Genomic DNA, 23,282 nt, shown 5'->3' on the forward strand with positions numbered 1-23,282 from the left:
TCTATCTTGACTACATCTAAGCCTAAGGGACACATCAATTTTCTGGCGTAATAAGTAGAGATAGGCATCTCATTGCCTTCTGGTAAAAATTCACCTAACCATTCCAATAAGGTGTTGAAACTTCCATCAGTCCAACCAGAAGCACATTTCAAGTTGTAAAGTATTGACACAGCCTCTAACTTGCTAAATTTTGTACACCCAGGATACAAGGGAGTCTCTGCAGCCTTTGATACCTGTTCGAACATCTGTGGTTGTTCGTTCAAGTGATCTCTCACCCCATCCATCATCCCATTTATTTCATCATCTTCTTGGTCATCATCCATCTCATTATTCTCAGCAATATCATCATCACTATCATCAGTGTCTACCCGAACATCAAACTCATTGACACTAGTACTTGGACGATCAGGTATTTTCTCACCATGCCAAAACCAAACATGATAATCTTCTTTGAAACCACGACGAAATAAATGATCCTCAATCTCATCAATATCATCTAACCGCCTTATATTCTTACAATCACGGCAAGGACAATAGATTTTTTCTTCTTTCGTACTACGTTGGTGTGATAAAGCACATCTAATAAACTCCTCAACCCCACTCAAGTATTGTGTTGTAGTATGGTCACCGTACATCCAAGGACGACTCATTTCTAGTAATAATTGCAAGAAGAGGAAGATTTAATGTCATTTTTAATAACTATCCCGCCAAGGGCCTAAATTATGAATTCTATCCCGCCAAGGGCCTAATTTAATAGATAATAATACACAACTAAGCAAGAAAAAATACAAACGCAACTATCCCGCCAAGGGCCTAAATTATGAAATCTATCCCGCCAAGGGCCTAAGAACTTAGGGTAGAAGTATTACCTTGGATTCAAATATCGATCCTTCAAGACAACGCCTCAATAAACTCCTTCAATGCAAAAGCTATAACCACAAAAAATTGTATATAAATTAGGTGTATACTTTTCATATTGTCATTGGGGCATTTTCATCAAACACCTTCAAGGCACAAACTATAAACACAAAAAATACACAAATTCGGGATAGATTTAAACATTTAAATGCACAAGTTGTTAGTATTAGTTGTTAGATTTGACTAGGATGGAATATAGTATATGAATTAGGGGTATATTCTTCATATTTTCATAGAGGCATTTCATCAAACACTTTGAATGCACAAACTATAAACACAAAAAAATGAACAAATTGGGGTAGATTTAAACACTAAAATGCACAAGTTGGTAGCTAGATAGAATACTTACCGGCCAGCGAAGACGAAGACGAAGGGCGGGCGTTCTCGGCCGAAGAGCGAATGAAGCGCGGAGCGGGAGAGATGAAGGGCGAACAGCAGAGGAGAGACGAAGGCGACGGAGAGAGAGAAGAAGGGCGAACGGCAGGCGGGTGTTCTGAGCCAAAGGAGAACGAGAGGAAAGACGAAGGGCGGGCGTTCTCGGCCGAAGGGAGAACGAGAGGAGAGACGAAGGGCGGACGGCGGGCGAACGCGAAGGGAGAACGAAGAAGACGAGGTGGTGCGGAACGAAGGGAGAACGAAGAAGACAGCTGTTGAAAAGACGAAGGGCGGAATGAAGGGAGAACGAAGAAAATACGTAACGAAAGACGAAGGGCGGAACGAAGAAAAGACGAAGGGCGTTCGGATTTGTTGAGGCGGGCGTTAAGCGGCCCGCCTCAATAGGTATCAATAGAGGCGGGCTTAATGGCCCGCCTCTAATAGAGCCGGCATTCAAGCTCCTTTGTTAGCTGGATTTGTTGAGGCGGGCGTTAAGCGGCCCGCCTCAACAAGCATCAAATGAGGCGGGCGTTAAGAGGCCCGCCTCAATAGGTATTAAAAGAGGCGGGCTTAGTGGCCCGCCTCTAATACCTCACCCGCGGCCCATCTTAAATTAAAAGAGGCGGGGCTTTCTCGGCCTGCCTCAATAACACCTTATAGAGGCGGGCCCGTGTCGGCCCGCCTCAATAAAATCTTCCGGGAACATTTTCCGGGTGCTTGTTGAGGCGAATAATAGTTTGTACGCCTCAATAAGTGTTTTTTGAGGCGTTTTTTTTAGGTCCGCCTCTAAAAGGGAGCCTCAACAAGTGTTTTTTCTACTAGTGTATATGTTCAGTGCATATTTTCGTCGAGTCGTCATGTATAAGAGTGAAATATCTCTAGTAAGCATCACAAAATGGATCAACTCTCCACTAATAGGCATTTGTAAATTATTAATTCAACCTTTCGTATCCATCAATCCATTTTCATCTTGGAAGATGACTAGTAGGTTTACTCAGAATAAAATAAAGAAATAATAAATTTTTAGTTTTTAATATATGTAGTCGATAGTGAATAAAGATTACTTTATCTTACATAAATCGTGGAAGATGTTACAAACACATCAACGGATAAATAAGACAAAAATTGTAATAAAACATCACACAAACCGTTTATAAACAATTTTTCACCGACCCAATGCATATCTGAGACTCTCCTATGATATTTCTATATATTTTATAACTGTTTTCATAATTAAAGCAACTTTTTTTATTTTATTTACTTTTTCTGGAGGCCTCCTCCAATATATACTTTATAGCTAATTATCATATATTTTCAAACATAATCTATTTAAGTTCAAAAAATATATTTTACAGACTTCTCTCGTAAAATACAAAGATAGGTAGTTTCATTTGGAGAAAAGATGCATACATATACTATATTAACTAGACAACCATAATGCAGACTAAAACTAGGCAAGTGTCACTTGACCTGGAGCCGTATTGAAAGAGACATTATACAAGTCACTTGACCTGGAGACGTCTCCTTGACTGGCTTGTACAACCCTTTAGCCTTCAACATTCTGGAGATAATATACGGAGGAAGAGGAGAGTAATTCTGAGCACGACTTACAACCATATCAAAGAACATTATCTAGGCTTTATTGATGATCTGTGTGCTCAACGCTTCCACCATGATACAACAGTCAGATATCGTCACCAATTCCATATTGGTGTTGGCGCAGAGTGATGGTCTTGATGAGGAAATAATGAAGCAGTCGCTTAGAAGCTGATAGGTGTTCGGTCTTGAGGACAGTGGGTATGTTCTTGCCGAAGTTAGTCTCTTTTTATAGGCGAGAATTGGTTGGCCAATTCTTTTTGTAAAGCCGCCCAAAGCCCACCAAGATACCATCTGGGCCGGGCTCTTGACCTATAGCCTTTGCGAGGTCATTGACCTTGATGCTTTCACGTGCACCATGAGACCATTGAAATTGCAGGATCTGGGTTCGCCCATTGAAGAGCTAGTATTGAACTGTGCATAGAAATGCCTTACAAGATCTAGATCAGCCTTGCTCACCTCTACCTCTAACTTTTGTCCCATTTTTGAAGCTTAAGCAGATAAGAAAAGTTATCAGAATTCGAAGCTACCTAGAGAGACGATGACTGGAGTGAGGATATCATGCTTTGCCAATGCTAGTTGCGATGGGCAGGAATTCTGATTTCTCCACTAGCGGAGCTTTCTTTTTGCTTCTTTGAGCGAGGTGGTTTCTTAGTCTTAACCACAACCATCCTGACATCATCTTTTTCTTCGGACAACTCGACTCCTCCTCAAGCTTGCTTTGCCCTTTTCTTTTGAAGCACTCTTAGCATCCTTAATGATTTGATGCTAAGCAGGGGAAAACTCATCATCCGCTTCCTTAGCGAACGATGCAGCTAATAAATGAGAGTGAGAAGGAGAGATGAGAGGCAGATGGTCACCTGATACTTACTTTGCCGGATTCACAAATAGTTCTGATTTGATGGTGGCGAGGTCAAAGAGGACATTTAAGACCGTTGTGATGACGAGATCATCTACAAATAACTAATCGTGTCCTTCCTCTAGAGCTTGACCTTCAGCAAGGTCTGCATCACTAATTTCCTTGCCTTCTGGATACACTAGAGTATCCAGTGTCGAAGACAGTGTTGATCTTGTCGCCGGAGTTTTGGGAGTTGTGGGAGGATTGCTTTCTGCGCGACCAAATTAGCGAGCCTTTCTCGATTGAGATTTGCGATCTCCTGTCTATGATGTGACTTAATTTATGCTAGCTTGGCAAGCCTCTCTTTTTCTTGCTCATTGAATTCTCGTTGACGCTATGCCTTGTATTCGACATAGAGCACATCGTCAGTAAGAAGACGGGTTGGGGTTTCGTCGGCCATTTAGTCGCGTGGAGCTTTGTGTTTTAGGGTTAGAATGGTTAGGAATTCGAGGAGTTAGAGTGTTTAGACATAGATCTAACTGTAGCGAGGGTAAAAGAGGAGTTTTCTATAAATATAGAGAGGGAGAGATTAAATGAACATGGTAAAGGTCTAGAGAGAATGCATTCCCGTGTTTATATAGATGAGCTTAATCTTCCTCTACAAGATCCACCACTATAACCCGACGACAAACACTATGCTTTCTGGAGATGCACTGTAACGGATACATGTGGCTTTTCTAGTGATGCATTGTAACAACTATGTGTGACTTTGATGAATCTATTTAGAGCTAGATCAATGAGATACTTTTTACGCCGTTACAACCTCGAGCCTCAAAAATTTCCTTCTACCTTAAGCAAACTTCCACACTAAGCAAACCTCACATGTCGCTTAATCCAAACCAGCCACAAACTGCCACCTCAGCTACTATTCACATAAGCGCTTGATCATACTAGAATGTGAAGTGTGTGATATGTGTGCCAAATATATAGAATTAAGCATGAAAGAATAATAGGAAATGCACATTTCACATAGGAGATAATACACACTTACACTCAACAATATATGACAAGTATGTGCATATAAGGGGTAGCTGGGCCTTTTGTCACAAAAATGAATACTTCCACATGTAGAGTTTATAAAGGGACTTAGGAAGCGTTACATTTAAGTCATCTAGGAACACCGTAGGAGTGGATCATTTATATAGGCTTGTAATATGGTTAGAAGACAATCACCACTCTCTATTTGTGGAACACGAAGAGCATGCAATGGGTTATGACTATAAGCTATAGCTTAAATGCAATATACAACTCTAGCTAGATTGGCCTGTTGCAATGGATGATGCATGAATAAGAATTAAGCATGAAACACAATCAAACTAAAGTTCCCAATGAAGATAAACCTGCTAATTCCATAGTCAAAGTTGAGAGAAACCTACAACACATATCTTGCTTCGACTAATGAAGAGATACATGTAAAGCACCTTAGAGAGATATTTGTTGGTTTTGCTCTTATGAAAGTAAAAAATATAGCTCAACAAGATAGATATAGACCCTCTTGGATGCTCCAGGGTCTCACTTGAGTAGTCCTGAGTCTCGCTTTAAATATAATATGTAGCCTTACCACAAATGAGTCTCGCTTGAATGAAGAGACACCTAGCTCACATAGATAGACATCTCTGAATGAGTGGGACGTGAAGAGATGCGTGTTGACAATTTAGCACACTTGATTTCTTTTTGTTTCAGCCCCGAAAGAGATGATTATCCTCCTTTAGTTTGAAATGAGAGTAACTTGATAGATTTGACGTTGTATCTCCTACTCTGCATTTCAACCTGCAATAAGCAATCAAGCTTTGGGTGTCCAACAAAGCAATGACTTTCAAGGAACATTAGCACTAGCTATTCCTGAGCTAGAAGGTAGAACATTCATCATCACAACTCTAGGAGTAGACTCATAATAGATGTCATCATTCAGATCAAGCACTTGATGAGGTTCACCTTTGGGAAAGCACACCTCACTGTGCCTTAGCTTGTTCGTTCTTGGCTTTGAAGGCCTAGTACGTACAAACTTAGTCTTAGACAACCCGCTCTGGTCAAGCTTGCCTTCAGCGAGACTAGATTGATCGACCTTGCCCTCACCAGAGTTATCCATAGCCGTCTTATAGGGATTTTGCTTGAGATCAATTAAGCGCTCACACTCATTCCTAGAATGTCCAGTGTTACCAAAAAATTGCAATAATGGTTGTATCTTACATAACCATACTTGCCTTTTCTAGGGCGAAATGGTTCCCTACATGTGATTCTAGTAGGCTGAGTGGATGGAGATTGCGCTTGTTTGATATACATTTTGTGCACATTCTCTCTATGAAACCATTGCTTGTCCTCACTTGGTCCTTTCTCAAGAACTTTAACCTTACTTTGTAAGTATTGATTCTCACCTTTGCAAGAGTGAAGTTCTTTATGTAGCTTGACTAATTTGTCATGTATCTCGCTAGATAGAGATGGAACTGAATTGGACGAATCATGATTTGGTGAAGCCCAAACCTGGTCATGCTTTCACAAAAACAATTAGGTTGATAGTTTTTGCTTCAACTTCTCAGCTAGATCATCTTGCTTGGTTAGGACTTCATCAAGCATGCTCGCTACAGTTGAGTCAGTGTTCTGATCTGTAGCTATACCTTTGCCTTTACAAATCTCACAAGATTTGGTGTGAAGGGTGGGCTTTGTAGACAATTGTTTAGTGAGCTCAATTGTTTGTTCCCTTAGATCATTTATCTCTTCTTGCTGAGCGCTTGCTTTATCTCTAAGAGCCTTGTGATCTAAGACTAATTCATTTAAAAGCTCTACAAGGTTTCGTTTAGGAAGAAGTTCAAAGTAAAGAGAGCTTACCTCAATGTCTTCATCTAATTTGGAGTCTTCATCGGCTACTAAGAACAACTCTTGTGCTTCTCCACAGTCTAGCTCGTCGTCTGAATCACCCCATAAAGTGATAAAGGCTTTTCTCGGTGGAGTTTCAGATGAGCTTGGATCAACCTTATCACTGGGACATGCTTTATCCATGTATCCCTTTGCTTGACAGTTATAGCACACCACATCCTTGAGGTTGCATGGCTTGGATTGATCTCTTTGAAAGCCACCTTGTCTTTTAAAGAACTCTTGACGAGTTTTCTCATAATTGCAACGTCCCGGTCTTCTTCATGGTCATCATCATCATTATCTTTCATCTTCTGAAGAACTCGGCTGAGCTTAAGCACCATCCCCCTGTTTTCCTTAGCTGCGAGCGACTCCTATCGATCTTCGCTTTCCTACACTTGGAGTTTTCCAACTAACACAAAAATAGAGAGCCCTTTCATCTCTTTATTCATTAACATTATTTTCTTAGAGGTATCAAATTTAGAATTTACCCCATGGATGAAAGCAAGAGAGAGTTTCCATGAGTCAATTTTAAGTCCAACTAAGGACATCTTATCACATAATACCTGGAATCTCGAATGATAATCAGAGATTGACTCGCTTTCACCCATCTTCAAAGAGTGAAAATCTCGTTGGAGCTCAAATTTGCGATAGTTCTTCATGTCTTCGCTGCATGAGTGCATATTGACGATCGCTTCCAACATGATCTTGGCTGTTGGCAATGACATGATTTTGTCTATATCTTTCTGAGAGAGAGCATTTAGAATGAGTTTCTTAACCTTTGCATTTTTCTCGAGAGCTCCATATTCGGTTGGACCCCATTTGAATGTGTCCTTTTCAGCTGTGATCTTCTCTTCACCTTTCTCTATGATTTTCCTACATTGATAGTCCATTTGTTGGATATAGTTCTTAGTCATGGTTAACCACCAATCTAGTTCTCCCTCATCTAAGACATGAGGCTTAGCTAAAGAGATACCTAGGTTAAAAGTAAGCTTATCATTCCCCATGACTTAAACTATTGAGAGAGTATGAATCAATACAAGAGCGACCTTAGCCTTGATACCAATTGTAGGATCGATGATCTAAACTTGTATAATTTCAAGTTAAACTCAAGTAGCTATATAAGCTATAGAGTTAGATTGTGGATAGCTACAATTAAGCACAATTAATATTAATTAATATGCTTGGCTCGTGCAAAGATTTACCAAGGTGAGAACCCTAGACTTCTAAAAATTCCGGGATGAAAATCACCACTAACTTGTATTATATTAATAAAAATTACACACTTACGCTACTCATAGCTTTGTGCAACTCTTTCTCAAAATACATTTATCGTTCATCTCATACAAGTAATAACTCTCTATCAAGCTTCTAAGTGTTTTAGACTATAGCTTTGCTTACAACGACTTAAGCTCTATGTAGCTTTCCTCTAGATTTCTCTCTAGCTTAATCGCTTTGTTGTCTTCAGCTCATGACGCTCAAAACTCGTGCCTAACAACACTCCTATGCATGCCTTATATAGAAATTCTATCTTACAACCCTAAGCTAGCAATTCTATACTTCACTACATTTAAGACAACCACCTCAACGATCCGGGTGATCATCTTCATCCTAGAAATGCAGGAATGCTCCATATCGCTTTGTGCTTCTTCAGCTTGAACGTTCGCAATCTGTGCCGTCAACGCTTCTCTTGATTTGTCCAGCTTGGTGATCCCTGTACACCCATTATCCAAAAGTAGAAATCCTAATAACCTCTAGTTGTTTCCATTTCGCTTAAGCTGTAGCCTCACTGGCATTCTCTCCTTGGACCAAATCTCCTAAGTGTGAGCCTACGATGCCACCGTGGACACGCTTTAATCCGATTACTTGTATCTCTTCTCTTAAAGCACCACTCTCTCTCTTAAAGCTAGACCTTCTGTCTTGTTATTTCTTCACTTAACACCTTGTTTCGTCTTGGCGAGGTTTGGCTTTCCCAGCTAGACCTTAAGCTAGACCCTCAGTGGTCACAGCTAGTCCGCTTGTGTTTAAGCTACACTTAAACTCCTTGAGCTATACCTGGTTAGCTTAAAACACACGAAGGACATCAGTTACTTGAGTTTGTTATCATCAAAACAAGCGGGAAAGTTTAGCTAGCTCATTATAGCTCTATCTCAAACCAACACACTACATAAAATTTCATTGGAAATCATGGTGTTTATACCTTGAACCAGTAAACCTACAAAACTCACTTGTCAATTATTTTGTAGCAATCCATTCACAACCGGACAAACTTCATCTCATATTATCAAATTTCTCTACATTTAACCGATTTTAACAACTGAAATATAAACCACTAAAAAGGACAAATAAACTGAAATCATCTTAAAATAAACATCCATTCTAAGAAAGACGGTAAGTCCTCCCTTATCGTTGTTTTCTTTTAAAACTCTAATACTAAAAGCTAACCACCAACGTCTGCTTGAAACTTTTGAGGATACTTCAAAAATAATTTCTTTAATAATTATATATTATTATATATAAACAAATAGGAGTTTGAGAAAATAATTGTGGAGTCAAAACTCTCAAGAAGACTAGAAAAGGAATTGTTTTAATAGTTATATATTGTAGGATCGATTAATCTCTTAAGTAGCTCTATAGCTATATGAAGCTATAGAGCTTAAGTGAGGAAATAAGATTAGCTACAATGAAGTATAAGTGATATGAATTAAATATGCTTAGCTCTTGCACGAGAATTACTCAAGGTGAGACACGAGACTTGTAGCAAGTCTGGGATAAAACTTACCACTAGCTTGTATTAGAAAAAGTTTGATTACACACTTAAACTTGAGACAAACACTCTTAAGCTACACCTAGCTTCTCTCTAGTGTTTTCTCCAAGCTTCTCTCTAGTGCAACACTCTCTCTCAATACAAGTTTTCGTTCGGCTCATACAAGTAATTCAGTCTCTCAAGCTCTCTAAGTATTTTGGGCTATAGCTCTATGCACAACGACGTCATCTCACTATGATTGTTCGATAAGCTCATGCCTAACAACACCTATTGCATGCCTTATATAGAAATCTAACTAACTCTCACAGATCTAGACTTTCTACACTTGCGCTGCAAGAAATAACGCCACCTCAATGATCCGTGTGATCAATCCATAAAAAAATTGCATCCACGCACGACAACGCTTTATGCTTCTTCAGCATGATGATCGCACTTCCACGTCGGCAATCTGCGTGCTTCTCTCAACTTGTCCAGTTCAGCGATCCCTGGTTCACGCTTCATTGTAAATGCTCTCTCAATCTCATTGCCCTCCATTTCACCAACTCCCGCATCCATCCTTTCTTCGCTTGGACCAAATCTTCTAAGCTTGCTTCTAGGATTCCACCCATGGTCGCGCTGGATCAATTACTTGTATTTCCTCACTTCTCTTCACTTGATGCTCGATCCTCTAGCTTGAAGCGCGACCCGTTGCCTTAAAGCTAGACCTTCATTCTTCTTATTTCTTCACTACAAACCTTATTCTATCTTGGCGAGATTCATCTTTTCCCGCTAGACTCAAAGCAAGACCTTAGTGGTCAAAGCTAGTCCGCTTGTGTTAAATCTACACCGTAAACTCTTCGATCTTGACCTGGTTAGCTTAAAACACACAAATGACATCAAATATTTGAGTTTAATATCATCAAAACAAGCGGAAAGGTTTAGCTTGCTCATTCCAGCTCTAGCTCAAATCAACAATTTCTTCCTTCTAGATGATGACAAACCCATACACAGGTAAGCATATAAATTTTTTCAAGCGTACTCAGTTAAGCTCATTAGATCATTAAGCTCGATCAAACTACTCAGATAAGCATATAAGCGATATACTTACACTTTTAACAACTCTTAACACATTACCTTTTGTTCCCTCTTAGACCAAGACGGTCTTAATCCAACTTAATTTTGACAACGGAGGAGTATTCTATCTCAACCTGCACCTGATCAGACCTGTATATTTCCCCCTTTTGGCATCATCGAAAAATTCATACTTAGCTCGACAAAGGGAACTAAACCAATCTACACAGTCAAGCTCAACTCAACAAACATGCATAATCAATCAAAGACTAGTTAAGTATGACTGTAACCATGAAGCACACAAAGTACTCTAAACAATCAAAGGCATACTTAGCATATAAAATTATCCTTACACCTTTTATAGATGGTATCCTAACAAGTCTAACAAATACGTGCACAATAAAATCAGAAAGCACATAAGAGCATCAACTCAAATCACCTTCTTCCTTATTACTTTCACCGGCTTTACCATATGTTCTTAATTGGTTGTGCATGTGATCGTTGTCGGCGTACCTATGGATTATGATTTCCCACATTATCTTGGCAACTGTCTCTAGCTCGCTCTCTCGAAGCGAGACCAAGATAGATATATATGATTACCGCTTTGCTGGAATGACTTCAGTTGATTCTGAATTGTTGTGAGACCGTATAAAAAACTTCACCCATCATGCGCTTGAACATACAAGGCGCTTAGTTACTTGTAGTGGGAAGAAGTAAGCTCACGCTTGAGATTTGATGCAACGGAAAGTGCTCATCATGAACATTAAAGCATAAGTAAGGGGAATAAATGCACATATCATAAGGGATAGAACACAATCACACTCAAAATATATCATGTAATAAGCATGTGCATATAAGAGGGTAACTGTTTTTTTCATTAAAATGAATACTTCTAATGTAGAGCTATATAAGGAATTAGGAAGCGTTACATTACATTTAGCTAGGGACACCGTAGGAGTGGATCATGTCTATTGGCTTGTAATATGGTTAGAATGTGATCACCACTCTCTATTTATGGAGAAATAAGAGCATGCAATGGATATATAAGAGAGTACTTAGTTTGCATTCAATATACAAGTCAAGCTAGATAGGCCTTGCAAAAAGATAGTACATGTAAGCATGTAAAGACATGAAGCTCAACTCATATATAGTTCCAAATGAAGATAAAGTATGCTAGATCATATCCAATATAAAGAGAACTTGTAACGAGTGAAGAGGAGGTCTAATTAAGAGGAATAAGACCAAGCTGAAGTCTAAGGTGTAGAAAAGGTAACATATTGAGTCCCTTAGTAAATATATTAGCTATCTGCTCCTCTCTAGATACATGAACTAGCTCAATTCTCTTCTGCTCATCATGATCACGCAAGAAATGGTGTCGCACATCAATGTGCTTGGTCCGGGAATGATGCACATGATTCTTCGAGATGTTGATGAAGCTAGTATTGTCACATAAGATTTGAAGTGTACCTAGCGAGATGCCATAATCAACCAGCTGATGCATAATCCATAAAAGTTGTGAACAACATGAAGTTGCAGCTATATACTCGGCTTCTGTTGTGGACATGGCAATGAAATTTTATTTCTTCGAGCCACATGAGACTAAGAAGGGACCAAGAAATTGAGCCATATCACTTGTGCTTTTCCTGTCAACCAAATAACCAACGTAATTGACATTGGTGTAGCCTAAAAGAGATAGCTCACTGCCGCTTGGGTACCATAAACACAGATCATCAGCCCTTTAAGGTAGCGAAAAATTCGCTTGACATTAGCTAGACGAGAAGCTCGGGGATCGAAATATGAACGAGTGCAAGTGCCAACTACAAAAATAATGCCAGGTCTAGATGAAGTTAAATACATAAGCGAACCTACCATACCCCTATACATGGTTACGTCGACCTCTTCACCATGAAGATCAACATCAAGTTTAGTTTTGGTGGAAATAGGCATATGTAGAGGCTTGCTTGACTCCATTCCATACATCTTGAGTAGCTCTTTGATGTATTTCTGTTGATGTATCTGAATGCCATCCTTGAGTTGATTCACTTGTATCCCTAGAAAGAATGATAGTTCACTAATCATACTCATGCTGAACTTGAGACTCATGGTTGTCTTGAAGTCTTCTACTAGCTGCAAGTTAGTCGACCCAAATATAATATCGTCAACATATAATTGAACAATTAAAACATCACCTTCAACTTTCATGATAAAAGAGTTTTGTAAACAAGGCCTCTCTTGTAATTGTACTGAAGAAGGTAATCAGAAAGACAAGCGCGAGGGGCTTGCTTAAGGCTATATAACGCTTTGTCCAAAAAATAGACATGCTCTAAAAAAGATGGATCCTCAAATCCTGGTGGTTGTTTAACATATACTTTCTCATTAAGCTTACCATTGGGAAGGCAGTCTTCACATCCATTTAGAATAATTTGAACCCCTTGTGTGAAGAGTAGGCTATCAACAATCGAATTGCTTCAAGACGAGCGACAGGTGGATACATCTCATCGTAGTCTATACCTTCTTGTTGATTATAACCTTGAGTAACTAGTCTTGCTTTGTTGCGCACCACTTCACCGTTGTCATCCATCTTGTTCTTGTACACACAACGCATTCCAATGACAGTCCTATCAGATGGCTTTGGCACAAGTGGCCAAACCTGGTTTCGCTTGAACTATTCAAGCTCTTCTTGCATAGCTATAACCCAGTCCGGATCTAAGAGTGATTCAGATATGTTCTTTGATTCCTATAGAGATACAAAGGCAGAACTAGAATATAGTCTTTGAGTGTTAGAGCGAGTCTGCGTACCTTGGATGTAGGAAGATATTATATTATGCATGATGCAGGAGCATCCCTATCATCAACTCCTCAAGGAGCAATCACAAGAGCCATGGCTAAGAGGATCAAAGATCAAGTTATACATGCCACTTTAGCTCTCAATATGGACCAGGAGATGAAGCCCATTGCCTCTACTCTTTTGATATGTCAAAGAGATATCTCTCCTCCACAAATTCCATGAAGAACACTTGGTCATTTCTGGACCAAGTCAAGCTACAAAGAGCTAACTTTTGGGACATACCCGGATAGACCCTCTAGCCGGCTATGTCACTTTCAAGTGCATTTTGCACAAGTTTCCTTATGTTTGTTATGAAACATTTCTTAGGGTATTTTGGTCTTAAGTAAGTGAACTTTATGAGGTTCAAAGGGCCGGCTCTCACTTGGTATAAAAGCCAAGAGATAGCTAATTTTTTGGGGCCTTTGAATTGATTAAACACACAAGTTGTAAGTTGAGCATAGACTCCTTTTCTATCATTTGAAGGCCACCTTGGTTTGTTGGTTGAACAACTAAAAACAACCAGTATCTCTTGCCCAATTATATCTTGTTTGTGTGATTGTTATTGTATGAACTTGATTAGGGAAACTCATGGTGCTCTAGGTGGTATATCCCCTAGTTGTGTTGTGTTATAGCTTGTTTGTTTCTTGTTGGCTTGCATTGTGTTGAGGTTAAGTCCAAGGTGCTTGCAAGAGTGAATAAGGATCACTCAAGAACGTATCCCATTTGCTTTCATCTCACTTCTATCTCTATTTTGCATCCAAGCTTGTTTCCAAGCTAGGATAACATCTAGAACACTTGTTCTTGATGTTTGAAAGGTTTGAACTCTAGATCCGAGCCTTGTAGGGATATCCCTACATCAAGTGGTATCAGAGCTCAGTGAGTTCATCGTTTGTTCGCCTTAGAAAACCCAAAACCAAGTGCCTTGCAAAGTTCTTGCAAGAACACTTGACAAAAACATTGTTGAAAACCCACAAAAGCTAGCCTTTTCTTTACCTTGTTTCTTTGGTCTAACCAAGATGATTGCTTGAAGTTTTTGCAGGACTAAAACCAAGGTTGAAGGTGAGGAAGTTGCCTAAGGAATTCCCTAAGTTACACTACGGAAGTTCCAAGAAAAAAAAACCAACCTTTCACCCGGACCGGTGCCTTGTTCCGGGAACCAGCGCCGAGCAAGATACCGGAAGCCAAGCCTTTTTAGCCCTACCAAACACAACCATCTTCAAGAACAATATGAACAAAGTGTAAAGTACAGGTCTTGATCTTTCTACAGCAACAAAAATCATCCAATTCCACCAAGTAGATCGTTCTGACCAAGACAAAGAAAATCGTTCCAGAAGTAGTAAACCGGGTGCTTGATTTCACGCACAAAAGTGGTCAAGAACCCAACTTTGAAGCTTCACCCCTCAATCCAAACACGACCAAACGAAGAACACTTATGAGCCCCATGAAGAACAACATTTGATCTATTGAGGGCAACAAAAATCAGACCAAGGGCACGAGTAGATTGTCCAAACACTAAAGCCAAAAACCTTTCCCAAAGCGGTAAAGTGTCACTTCTCCTTTTCAAAAGTGTTGACCTAGCCTATTCACAAGACATTGCAGCCTCATTGGGTCGTGCCTTTTTGGATGTGACCTGAGCCTTCTACCTAGAAAAACCTCCACTACAAGGATCAAGAAAAGTCACATCCATTGCAGCTCATTGACCCCTTGAAACACACACCCAAAGTTGCTTGCAACACACTTTTGTACCCGGGTAACGTGGCAGCTTGCCTATTCTTAATTAAACCTTGTACCTTTTGTTGTGTACTCCAAGTGCAACATTTGGAACGTGACCAAGTGGTCACAATACTAAGTGAAGACGGTGAGAAGGGATTGCCAAGTGCCCTTCACAACTTAAGCCATACCCCACCTTTTAGCCTTAAGAGAAGTAGTACACCTAAGGTGGTTCACTTAACTTCTTTTCCTAAACACAATCCTCAGCCTTTTCCAAGGAACTTTTGAAGGCAATTACAAAGGGACTCCAAGGGCTTCTTGTTCACCTACAACTAAGGTAATAGTCCTTCGCCCCTCTTGAGCTAAACACACTTAAACATTCTGTTTTTGCCTAAGTACCTAAACTGCATGCTATAACTATTGTTTCTTTGGCATCCTTAAGTGTACTTAATCTAGCTTCACTCAAATCATTTCACACTTATAAGGTACTGTATTGAGCAGAGATTGTGAGATTATCTTTGAGTGTGAGGGAAGACACAAATCAAACACAAGTTATTACTCTAACTTAACATCTTTGCTTGTTGTTTGTGTGACAATGTCTAGCTCACCCCATCATTCTCAACAAGAGGAGGTGAACCCTTTGATCAACTCAGAACAAAGTATCACCAACCCTCAACCAGACCTAGCCTCACTCATAAGGACCCTTAATGAGACCATAGCTAGAAATCACCAAGAGCTTTCTAGTAGGATGGCAACATTGGAGTCAAAACAGAAATCACCAAGGAGTTCCCCTAGGATCTTAAGGAACCAGTATGAACCTGGGGAACCCTCTCATGCACACTCCCATGCTCCTATTCCTAGACAAGATGTGAGGATAGGCTCCATCTCACCCATAAACAGACCTGAGCCTATTAGGATACCAACTAGAGAACATGTTTCACCCCTAGCAAGACCATCATCTTTGCAATACCAAAGGGAGTTTCCTAACTTTGATTCTCCTAATGTGAATTGATATAGTGATGATTTTGTTGATGAGTTTCAGGATGATAGGTACATGAGATTTGGAGGAAGAGGGAGCAGAGGAAGGAGGGTAAGGTTCCAAAGGAATGAGCACCCTTATGGGTATGTTCCTAGGGAACTTAGACATGAGCAACCCTTTGAGCAAGCCCCTAGACATGCCCCATTACACCATCTAGGACCAGCTCCAAGGCAACCAAGACATGATCAAGGGTTTGAGCAAGTGCCTAGGCCAAGAGAAGAGGATGGCATTGGCAAGATAAAGGTGAAGATTCCACCATTTGAGGGCAAGTGTGATCCGGATACCTACATGGCATGGGAAAGAAAGATGGACCAAATCTGGTCATGCCATAACTTCAATGAAGAAAAGAAGGTACAGCTTGCTATCCTTGAATTACAAGATTATGCTATGTTGTGGTGGGATAACTTGGTCCAAGGGAGAAGAGAAAGACAAGAGCCTCCCATCCAGAATTGGGATGACATGAAGAGGGTCATGAGAGAAAGATTTGTACCTGAGCACCATGCAAGGGAGCTAAGGCACAAGTTAGAGACCTTGAAGCAAGGAAATCAGAGTGTGGAGGAAGTGTATAATGCAATGCGTATGGCCATGATCAAGGCCAACATCAGAGAAGACCCCATTGCCACCAATGCAAGGTTTCTAAGGGTGTTGAACCCTTCCATCTCCAATGAGGTAGATATGTATCCTTATGAAACTAGTGAACAATTATTTCATAATGCTATTAAGGTTGAAAGGAAGATGAAGGCTAAGATGGTGCAAACAACAAGGCCAACTTCTAGGCCAATGGGATCAAGCACCCCATGGGCTAACAAGCCAAGCACCACCCCTACTCAAGCACCCAAAGGAACCTACCCACAAAGGGATCCACCTAAGCCCCAAGGCCAAGCCATGGGCAACTCAGGGAGTACTTCTAAACCCCCTAATGTGTCTAATACTCCTTACCCTAGATCTAGTAGTTTAGAGTGCTTTAAATGCAAGGGTAAAGGCCATTTCATGAGAGATTGTCCTAACAAGAGAGTTATGTTTATTAATGCTATGGGACAATATGAATCAGAAAGTGAGCATGAAGATAATGAACCTAGTAATGACCTAGATGTGGAATTAGGGGAAGAATCAGAGGAGATAGGTTATGAACATGGTGAAGTGCTAGTTTGTAGAAGAGTTCTAAGTGTCCAAACTGAATTGGTTGAAGATAACCAAAGGGAGAACATTTTCCATAGTAGATGCATGATAAAAGACAAGGTTTGTGATGTGATTATTGATGGAGGTAGTTTTTGCAACATAGCTAGTAGTGAATTGATAGAAAAATTAGACTTGCCCTCCATATTGCATCCTAGACCTTACAAACTACATTGGATGAATGATTGTGGAGAACTCAAGGTTCACAAGCAATGTAATGTGACCTTTAAGCTAGGCTCATATGTGGACACTATACTTTGTGATGTATTACCCATGCAAGCTTGTCATTTACTCTTAGGAAGACCATGGCAATATGATAATAGAGTTACACATGATGGTTTTTCTAACAAGTACTATTTCATGGTTAATCGCAAGTTGATTACCTTGAAACCTATGACTCCTTTTCAAATTGTGGAAGCAGCTGAGGCTAAGAGGACCAAGGATAAGGGCAAGATGGTACCAAAAGAGAGGCTTAAGACCAAGGACAAGCCCCTGGTTTTGCACATCTCCAAGTTCCAAGGACAATACTCCATGCTAGTGTTCAAGGAAGTTCCAAGGGATGAGTTTCTGCCCAAGGATGCTATGCTAATGAGCTTGGTCAAGAATCACACCTTAACATCAGAAGCACCCAGCCACACATTGCCTAAGGCCATCCAAGAAGTGCTAGATGAGTTCCATGAAGTGTTTCCACAAGAGCTGCCCAATGGACTCCCACCACTAAGAGGTATTGAACATCAAATTGATTTCATTCCAGGGCAGGTACTTCCTAATAGGCCAGCCTACAAAATGAATCCTATGGAAAGTAAAGAGGTGGAAACTCAAGTCCATGAGTTGTTAGAGAAAGGGTACATAAGGGAAAGCATGTCCCCTTGTGCCGTGCCAGTTTTGTTGGTGCCTAAGAAGGAAGGCACACTAAGGATGTGTGTGGATTGTAGAGCCATCGACAACATCACCATCAAGTATAGGCATCCAATACCAAGGTTAGATGACATGTTAGACGAGCTCCATGGAGCATCTTGTTTCTCAAAAATTTATCTCAAGAGTGGTTACCATCAAATCAGAATGAGGGAAGGTGATGAATGGAAAACTGCCTTCAAAACTAAGTTTGGGTTGTATGAGTGGCTTGTCATGCCATTTGGTCTTACCAATGCTCCTTCAACCTTCATGAGGTTGATGAATCATGTCCTAAGAAGCTTCATTGGGCAGTTTGTGGTGGTTTACTTTGATGACATTCTTATCTACTCAAAGTCACTCCATGAGCATGCCAATCATTTAAGGGAAGTACTATCCAAACTCAAGCAAGTTTCTTTGTATGCTAACCTTAAGAAATGTGATTTCTACTCAGATTCTGTTTCATTCTTAGGTTTTGTAGTGAGTTCCAAGGGTTTGGAGGTTGACAAAGAGAAGATTAAAGCAATACAAGAATGGCAAACTCCAACTAGTGCAACACAAGTGAGAAGTTTCCAAGGGCTTGCTAGCTTCTATAGAAGATTTGTCAAGGATTTTAGCACCATTGCTTCACCCCTTACTGAGCTTACAAAGAAGAACATTGTTTTCCAATGGGGAACCAGCCAAGAAGAGGCATTCCAAGAGCTTAAGGCAAGGCTAACCGAGGCACCCCTACTAGTGCTTCCAGATTTCACAAGGCCTTTTGAAGTGGAATGTGATGCTTCTGGAGTGGGCATTGGAGGTGTGCTAATGCAAGGAGGTAAACCTATTGCCTTCTTTAGTGAAAAACTCAAAGGTGCAACTCTAAATTACTCTACATATGATAAAGAGTTGTATGCTTTGTTTAGGGTGTTGAAAACTTGGCAACACTACTTGTGGCCTAATGAGTTTGTCTTGCATACTGACCATGAGTCACTAAAGCATTTTAGAAGCCAAGACAAGCTTGATAGGAGACATGGTAGGTGGATGGAGTTCATTGAGACTTTCCCTTATATTATCAAGTATAAGAAAGGGAAAGACAATGTAGTGGCAGATGCACTCTCTAGGAGGCATACCTTGCTAACCACCCTTGATTCAAAGGTGTTAGGATTCACCTACATCAAAGAGCTTTATAGTAATGATTCTGATTTTTGTGATATATATGTTCATTGCCTTGAAAAGGGACCTTTAGGCAAGTTTTACTTGTTTGAAGGATTTCTATTCAAGGTTGATAGGGTGTGCATACCTAAGTGTTCTCTTAGACTTCTTCTTGTGGAGGAATCTCACAAAGGAGGTTTAATGGGACATTTTGGTAGGGACAAGACCCATGCTATACTGAGTTCCCATTTCTTTTGGCCTCACATGCTCAAAGACATAGAACATATGCTTAAAAGATGCATTGAGTGCCTTAAGGCCAAATCCAAAGTGAAACCTCAAGGTTTGTATTCACCACTACCTATCCCTAGTGCCCCATGGTTAGACATTAGTATGGACTTCATTGTAGGGTTACCTAGGACTAGGAAGGGCAGAGATTCTATTTTTGTGGTGGTGGATAGGTTTAGTAAGATGGCTCACTTTATACCTTGTCATAAAACTGAAGATGCAACTAGTGTAGCCAACTTATTCTTTAGTGAGGTTGTTAGACTACATGGCCTACCTAGGACCATAGTGAGTGATAGGGATCCTAAGTTCCTTAGTCATTTTTGGAGAACATTATGGGGAAAGATAGGAACCAAGCTCTTATTTTCTACATCTAGTCACCCCCAAACTGATGGACAAACTGAAGTGACTAATAGGACTTTAGGGACCATGCTTAGAGCCTTGATTAAGACTAACCTTAAAGCATGGGAAGACATTCTGCCACATGTTGAGTTTGCCTACAATAGGGCCACACACTCAAGCACCAAGGTAAGTCCTTTTATGTGTGTGTATGGTACTAACACTCTAACCCCCTTTGATCTTATTCCTTTGCCTAGCAAAGAGAAGTGTGAATATAGTGCAGGGAACCAGGTTAAACTCATCAAGGAGCTACATGAAAGGACCAGAGAGAGGTTGGAGAGCTTAGCCACAAGTGTAGCTGAGGCAAAGAACAAGCATAGGAGGAAGGTCACACTCAAAGAAGGAGATCTAGTGTGGGTGCACCTAAGGAAGGACAGATTTCCCAACTTAAGGACTTCCAAGCTCTCACCAAGAGGGGATGGACCTTTCCAAGTGATAAGAGTGGTTGGTGACAATGCTTATGTCATTGACCTCCCAGAAGAGTATGGAGTCAATCCCACTTTCAACTTTGGAGACCTTACTCTTTTCAAGAATGTTGATGAAGAAGCTAGTGAAGGAGAAGAACAAGAAGAAGAGGCTCCAATCATCAATACTGAAGATGGCCTGAGGTCAGGCCCTTCAAAAGAAGGAGGGAATGATGCAGGAGCATCCCTATCATCAACTCCTCAAGGAGCAATCACAAGAGCCATGGCTAAGAGGATCAAAGATCAAGTTATACATGCCACTTTAGCTCTCAATATGGACCAGGAGATGAAGCCCATTGCCTCTACTCTTTTGATATGTCAAAGAGGTATCTCTCCTCCACAAATTCCATGAAGAACACTTGGTCATTTCTGGACCAAGTCAAGCTACAAAGAGCTAACTTTTGGGACATACCCGGATAGACCCTCTAGCCGGCTATGTCACTTTCAAGTGCATTTTGCACAAGTTTCCTTATGTTTGTTATGAAACATTTCTTAGGGTATTTTGGTCTTAAGTAAGTGAACTTTATGAGGTTCAAAGGGCCGGCTCTCACTTGGTATAAAAGCCAAGAGATAGCTCATTTTTAGGGGCCTTTGAATTGATTAAACACACAAGTTGTAAGTTGAGCATAGACTCCTTTTCTATCATTTGAAGGCCACCTTGGTTTGTTGGTTGAACAACTAAAAACAACCAGTATCTCTTGCCCAATTATATCTTGTTTGTGTGATTGTTATTGTATGAACTTGATTAGGGAAACTCATGGTGCTCTAGGTGGTATATCCCCTAGTTGTGTTGTGTTATAGCTTGTTTGTTTCTTATTGGCTTGCATTGTGTTGAGGTTAAGTCCAAGGTGCTTGCAAGAGTGAATAAGGATCACTCAAGAACGTATCCCATTTGCTTTCATCTCACTTCTATCTCTATTTTGCATCCAAGCTTGTTTCCAAGCTAGGATAACATCTAGAACACTTGTTCTTGATGTTTGAAAGGTTTGAACTCTAGATCCGAGCCTTGTAGGGATATCCCTACATCAATGCACTGGATGATCCTTCATCTACTGATAATCACGCACTTTAACTTGAGTTGAATATGGGAGAGTCAAGGTGGTTTTATTTCTTTGAGTTGTTGCTGACAAGCTTTCAGCGATATCACCAGGACTCGCTTGAGTTTCCGCACGATCCGCTTGAGAAGGAGAGGGTCCCGCTGCAACTTCAGGTGTACCTAAATCAATAGAGCTTGGACTCGCTGAATCTTCAACATCATTCAACAAGACTCCAGTGTTTGAAGGGAGACCAATATCGTCTTCATCTTCATCATCGCTACCTGAATTTTCACAGAGAGAAGAGGAGGGAAGGTGAATAGAAAGTGAAGGTTGACTAACATTTAGGAATGTGTCTTCACTTGTAGATGGAGTAGAATCAAGAGGCTGTTCATCGAATTTCACATGAATGATGTCCTCTATCTCCATTGTCCTCTGATTTAGTACCCTGTACGCCTTACTAGCTGGAGCGCAACCTAGGAATATATCTTTGTCTTTCATGGCATTAATTTTTCCTAAGAGATCCCTCCCATTGTTATTGACATATCACTTACATCCAAACACTTTTAAGTGCGAGATGTCAGGTGTAAGTCCTTTGAGCAATTCATAGGGAGTTTTCTCTAACATAGGCCTTCACATAGCCCGGTTAATAATGTAACTCACTGTGCTCACAACTCGTGCCCAATAATGTGATGGTAAACCATTGGAAAGCAACATAGTTCTAGCCATTTCTTCCAGGGTTCTATTCTTGCATTCAACCACACCGTTTTTCTTAGGAGTTCGGGGAGCTGAGAAGTTATGCTCAATCCCTTTGTCTTGGAAAAATGTGAGGAACTTGCTATTCTTGAATTAAGTCTCATTGTATGAGCGAACTGCACGCATAGGGAGACCTAAGCTCTTTTCTAGAAGAAGTGCTAAGTTGTGAAAAACATCAAATGCTTCACCCTTAGACTTGAGGAAGAGAGTCTAGGTGAACCGATAATAATCATCAACTAAAACATAGATGTAGCGATTACCTCCCTTTCTTTGAATGCATAGTGGTCCACATAGGTCCATGTGTATGAGCTCTAGGGGCGCTTTATTGGACACTAATTTCTTTGGGATAAAGGAACTTCTAGTCGCTTTGGATTTTGAGCATTTAGAGCGCGAAGTCAATCTGGTTTGATGCGAGGGAGACCACGAACAAGGCCTTTTCATTGTAGCTTGTGTAGAAGATGCATGTGGCGTGTCCCATGTGTTGATGCCATAGATTTGAATGCTCTTTGAGTGTAGCGAGACACATCTGTCTAGTTGGGGAAAAGCTATAATCAAATAGGTAAATATTGTCACAACACTTACATTTCATTAGAATCTCTTGATTTGCACAACTCATTAAGTTGTGCTGAATGTGACTTCATTCCCCCCTTGATCACACAACTGAGCTACACTTAAGAGGTTGAACTTGAGACTTTCATCATGGTTTACATTTTTAACTTGGATAGCGTTAGTGAGATGAACACTCCCGCTTGCCTTGATTCTACCCTGTTTCTTGTCACCAAAAGATACACTACCTCCATCTTTAGCTTGAATTGAGAGTAGAATAGAGGGATTACCTGTCATGTGACATGATCATTCATTGTCAATGTACCACCTACTCTTCATTTCTCCCTCAGTATTGACCTCTGTTCCTGTAACTTCAGCTTCCATTAAGCACATCAAGCTAGAGCTTGACCTTGAATATGAGATTGAGACACCTTTGGCTTTAGTACAAAATTTAGCCATATGTCCCTCTTCATTGCATATGAAGCACATGATATTCTGGAAATCTTGCTGCTGGACTTCTTCCTTTTTGAAATTGCTTTTCTCTTTAAAGAATTTCTTAAGTAGCTTGAT

The 23,282-nt window shown here is 40.4% G+C and overlaps 1 protein-coding gene across 1 annotated transcript; it reads left to right on the forward strand.

The window, feature by feature from the left end:
- Positions 1 to 16,045: 16,045 nt before the first annotated feature.
- On the forward strand, positions 16,046 to 20,728 carry LOC141247946 (uncharacterized). The gene is made up of 5 exons (XM_073669297.1): positions 16,046 to 17,543; positions 17,889 to 18,128; positions 18,570 to 19,206; positions 19,342 to 20,120; positions 20,259 to 20,728. The coding sequence occupies exons 1-5, from the start codon at positions 16,046 to 16,048 to the stop codon at positions 20,726 to 20,728; spliced, it is 3,624 nt and encodes a 1,207-aa protein (XP_073525398.1).
- The last annotated feature ends 2,554 nt before the right edge of the window (positions 20,729 to 23,282 follow it).

The sequence above is a fragment of the Phyllobates terribilis genome, unplaced genomic scaffold (genome assembly GCF_046119375.1).
Source record: "Phyllobates terribilis strain yellow unplaced genomic scaffold, ASM4611937v1 Scaffold_3433__1_contigs__length_78903, whole genome shotgun sequence".
Lineage (NCBI taxonomy): Eukaryota > Metazoa > Chordata > Amphibia > Anura > Dendrobatidae > Phyllobates > Phyllobates terribilis.

What these genes read in the sequence shown, in the direction of transcription:
- LOC141247946 (XM_073669297.1), top strand. Translation starts at nt 16,046, where the DNA reads ATGAGATTTGGAGGAAGAGGGAGCAGAGGAAGGAGGGTAAGGTTCCAA. An exon ending in GATGCACTCTCTAGGAGGCA is followed by an intron (nt 19,207 to 19,341) that starts TACCTTGCTAAC and finishes GTTTTACTTGTT; the next exon opens with TGAAGGATTTCTATTCAAGG. An exon ending in TTTGCCTAGCAAAGAGAAGT is followed by an intron (nt 20,121 to 20,258) that starts GTGAATATAGTG and finishes TCAAAGAAGGAG; the next exon opens with ATCTAGTGTGGGTGCACCTA.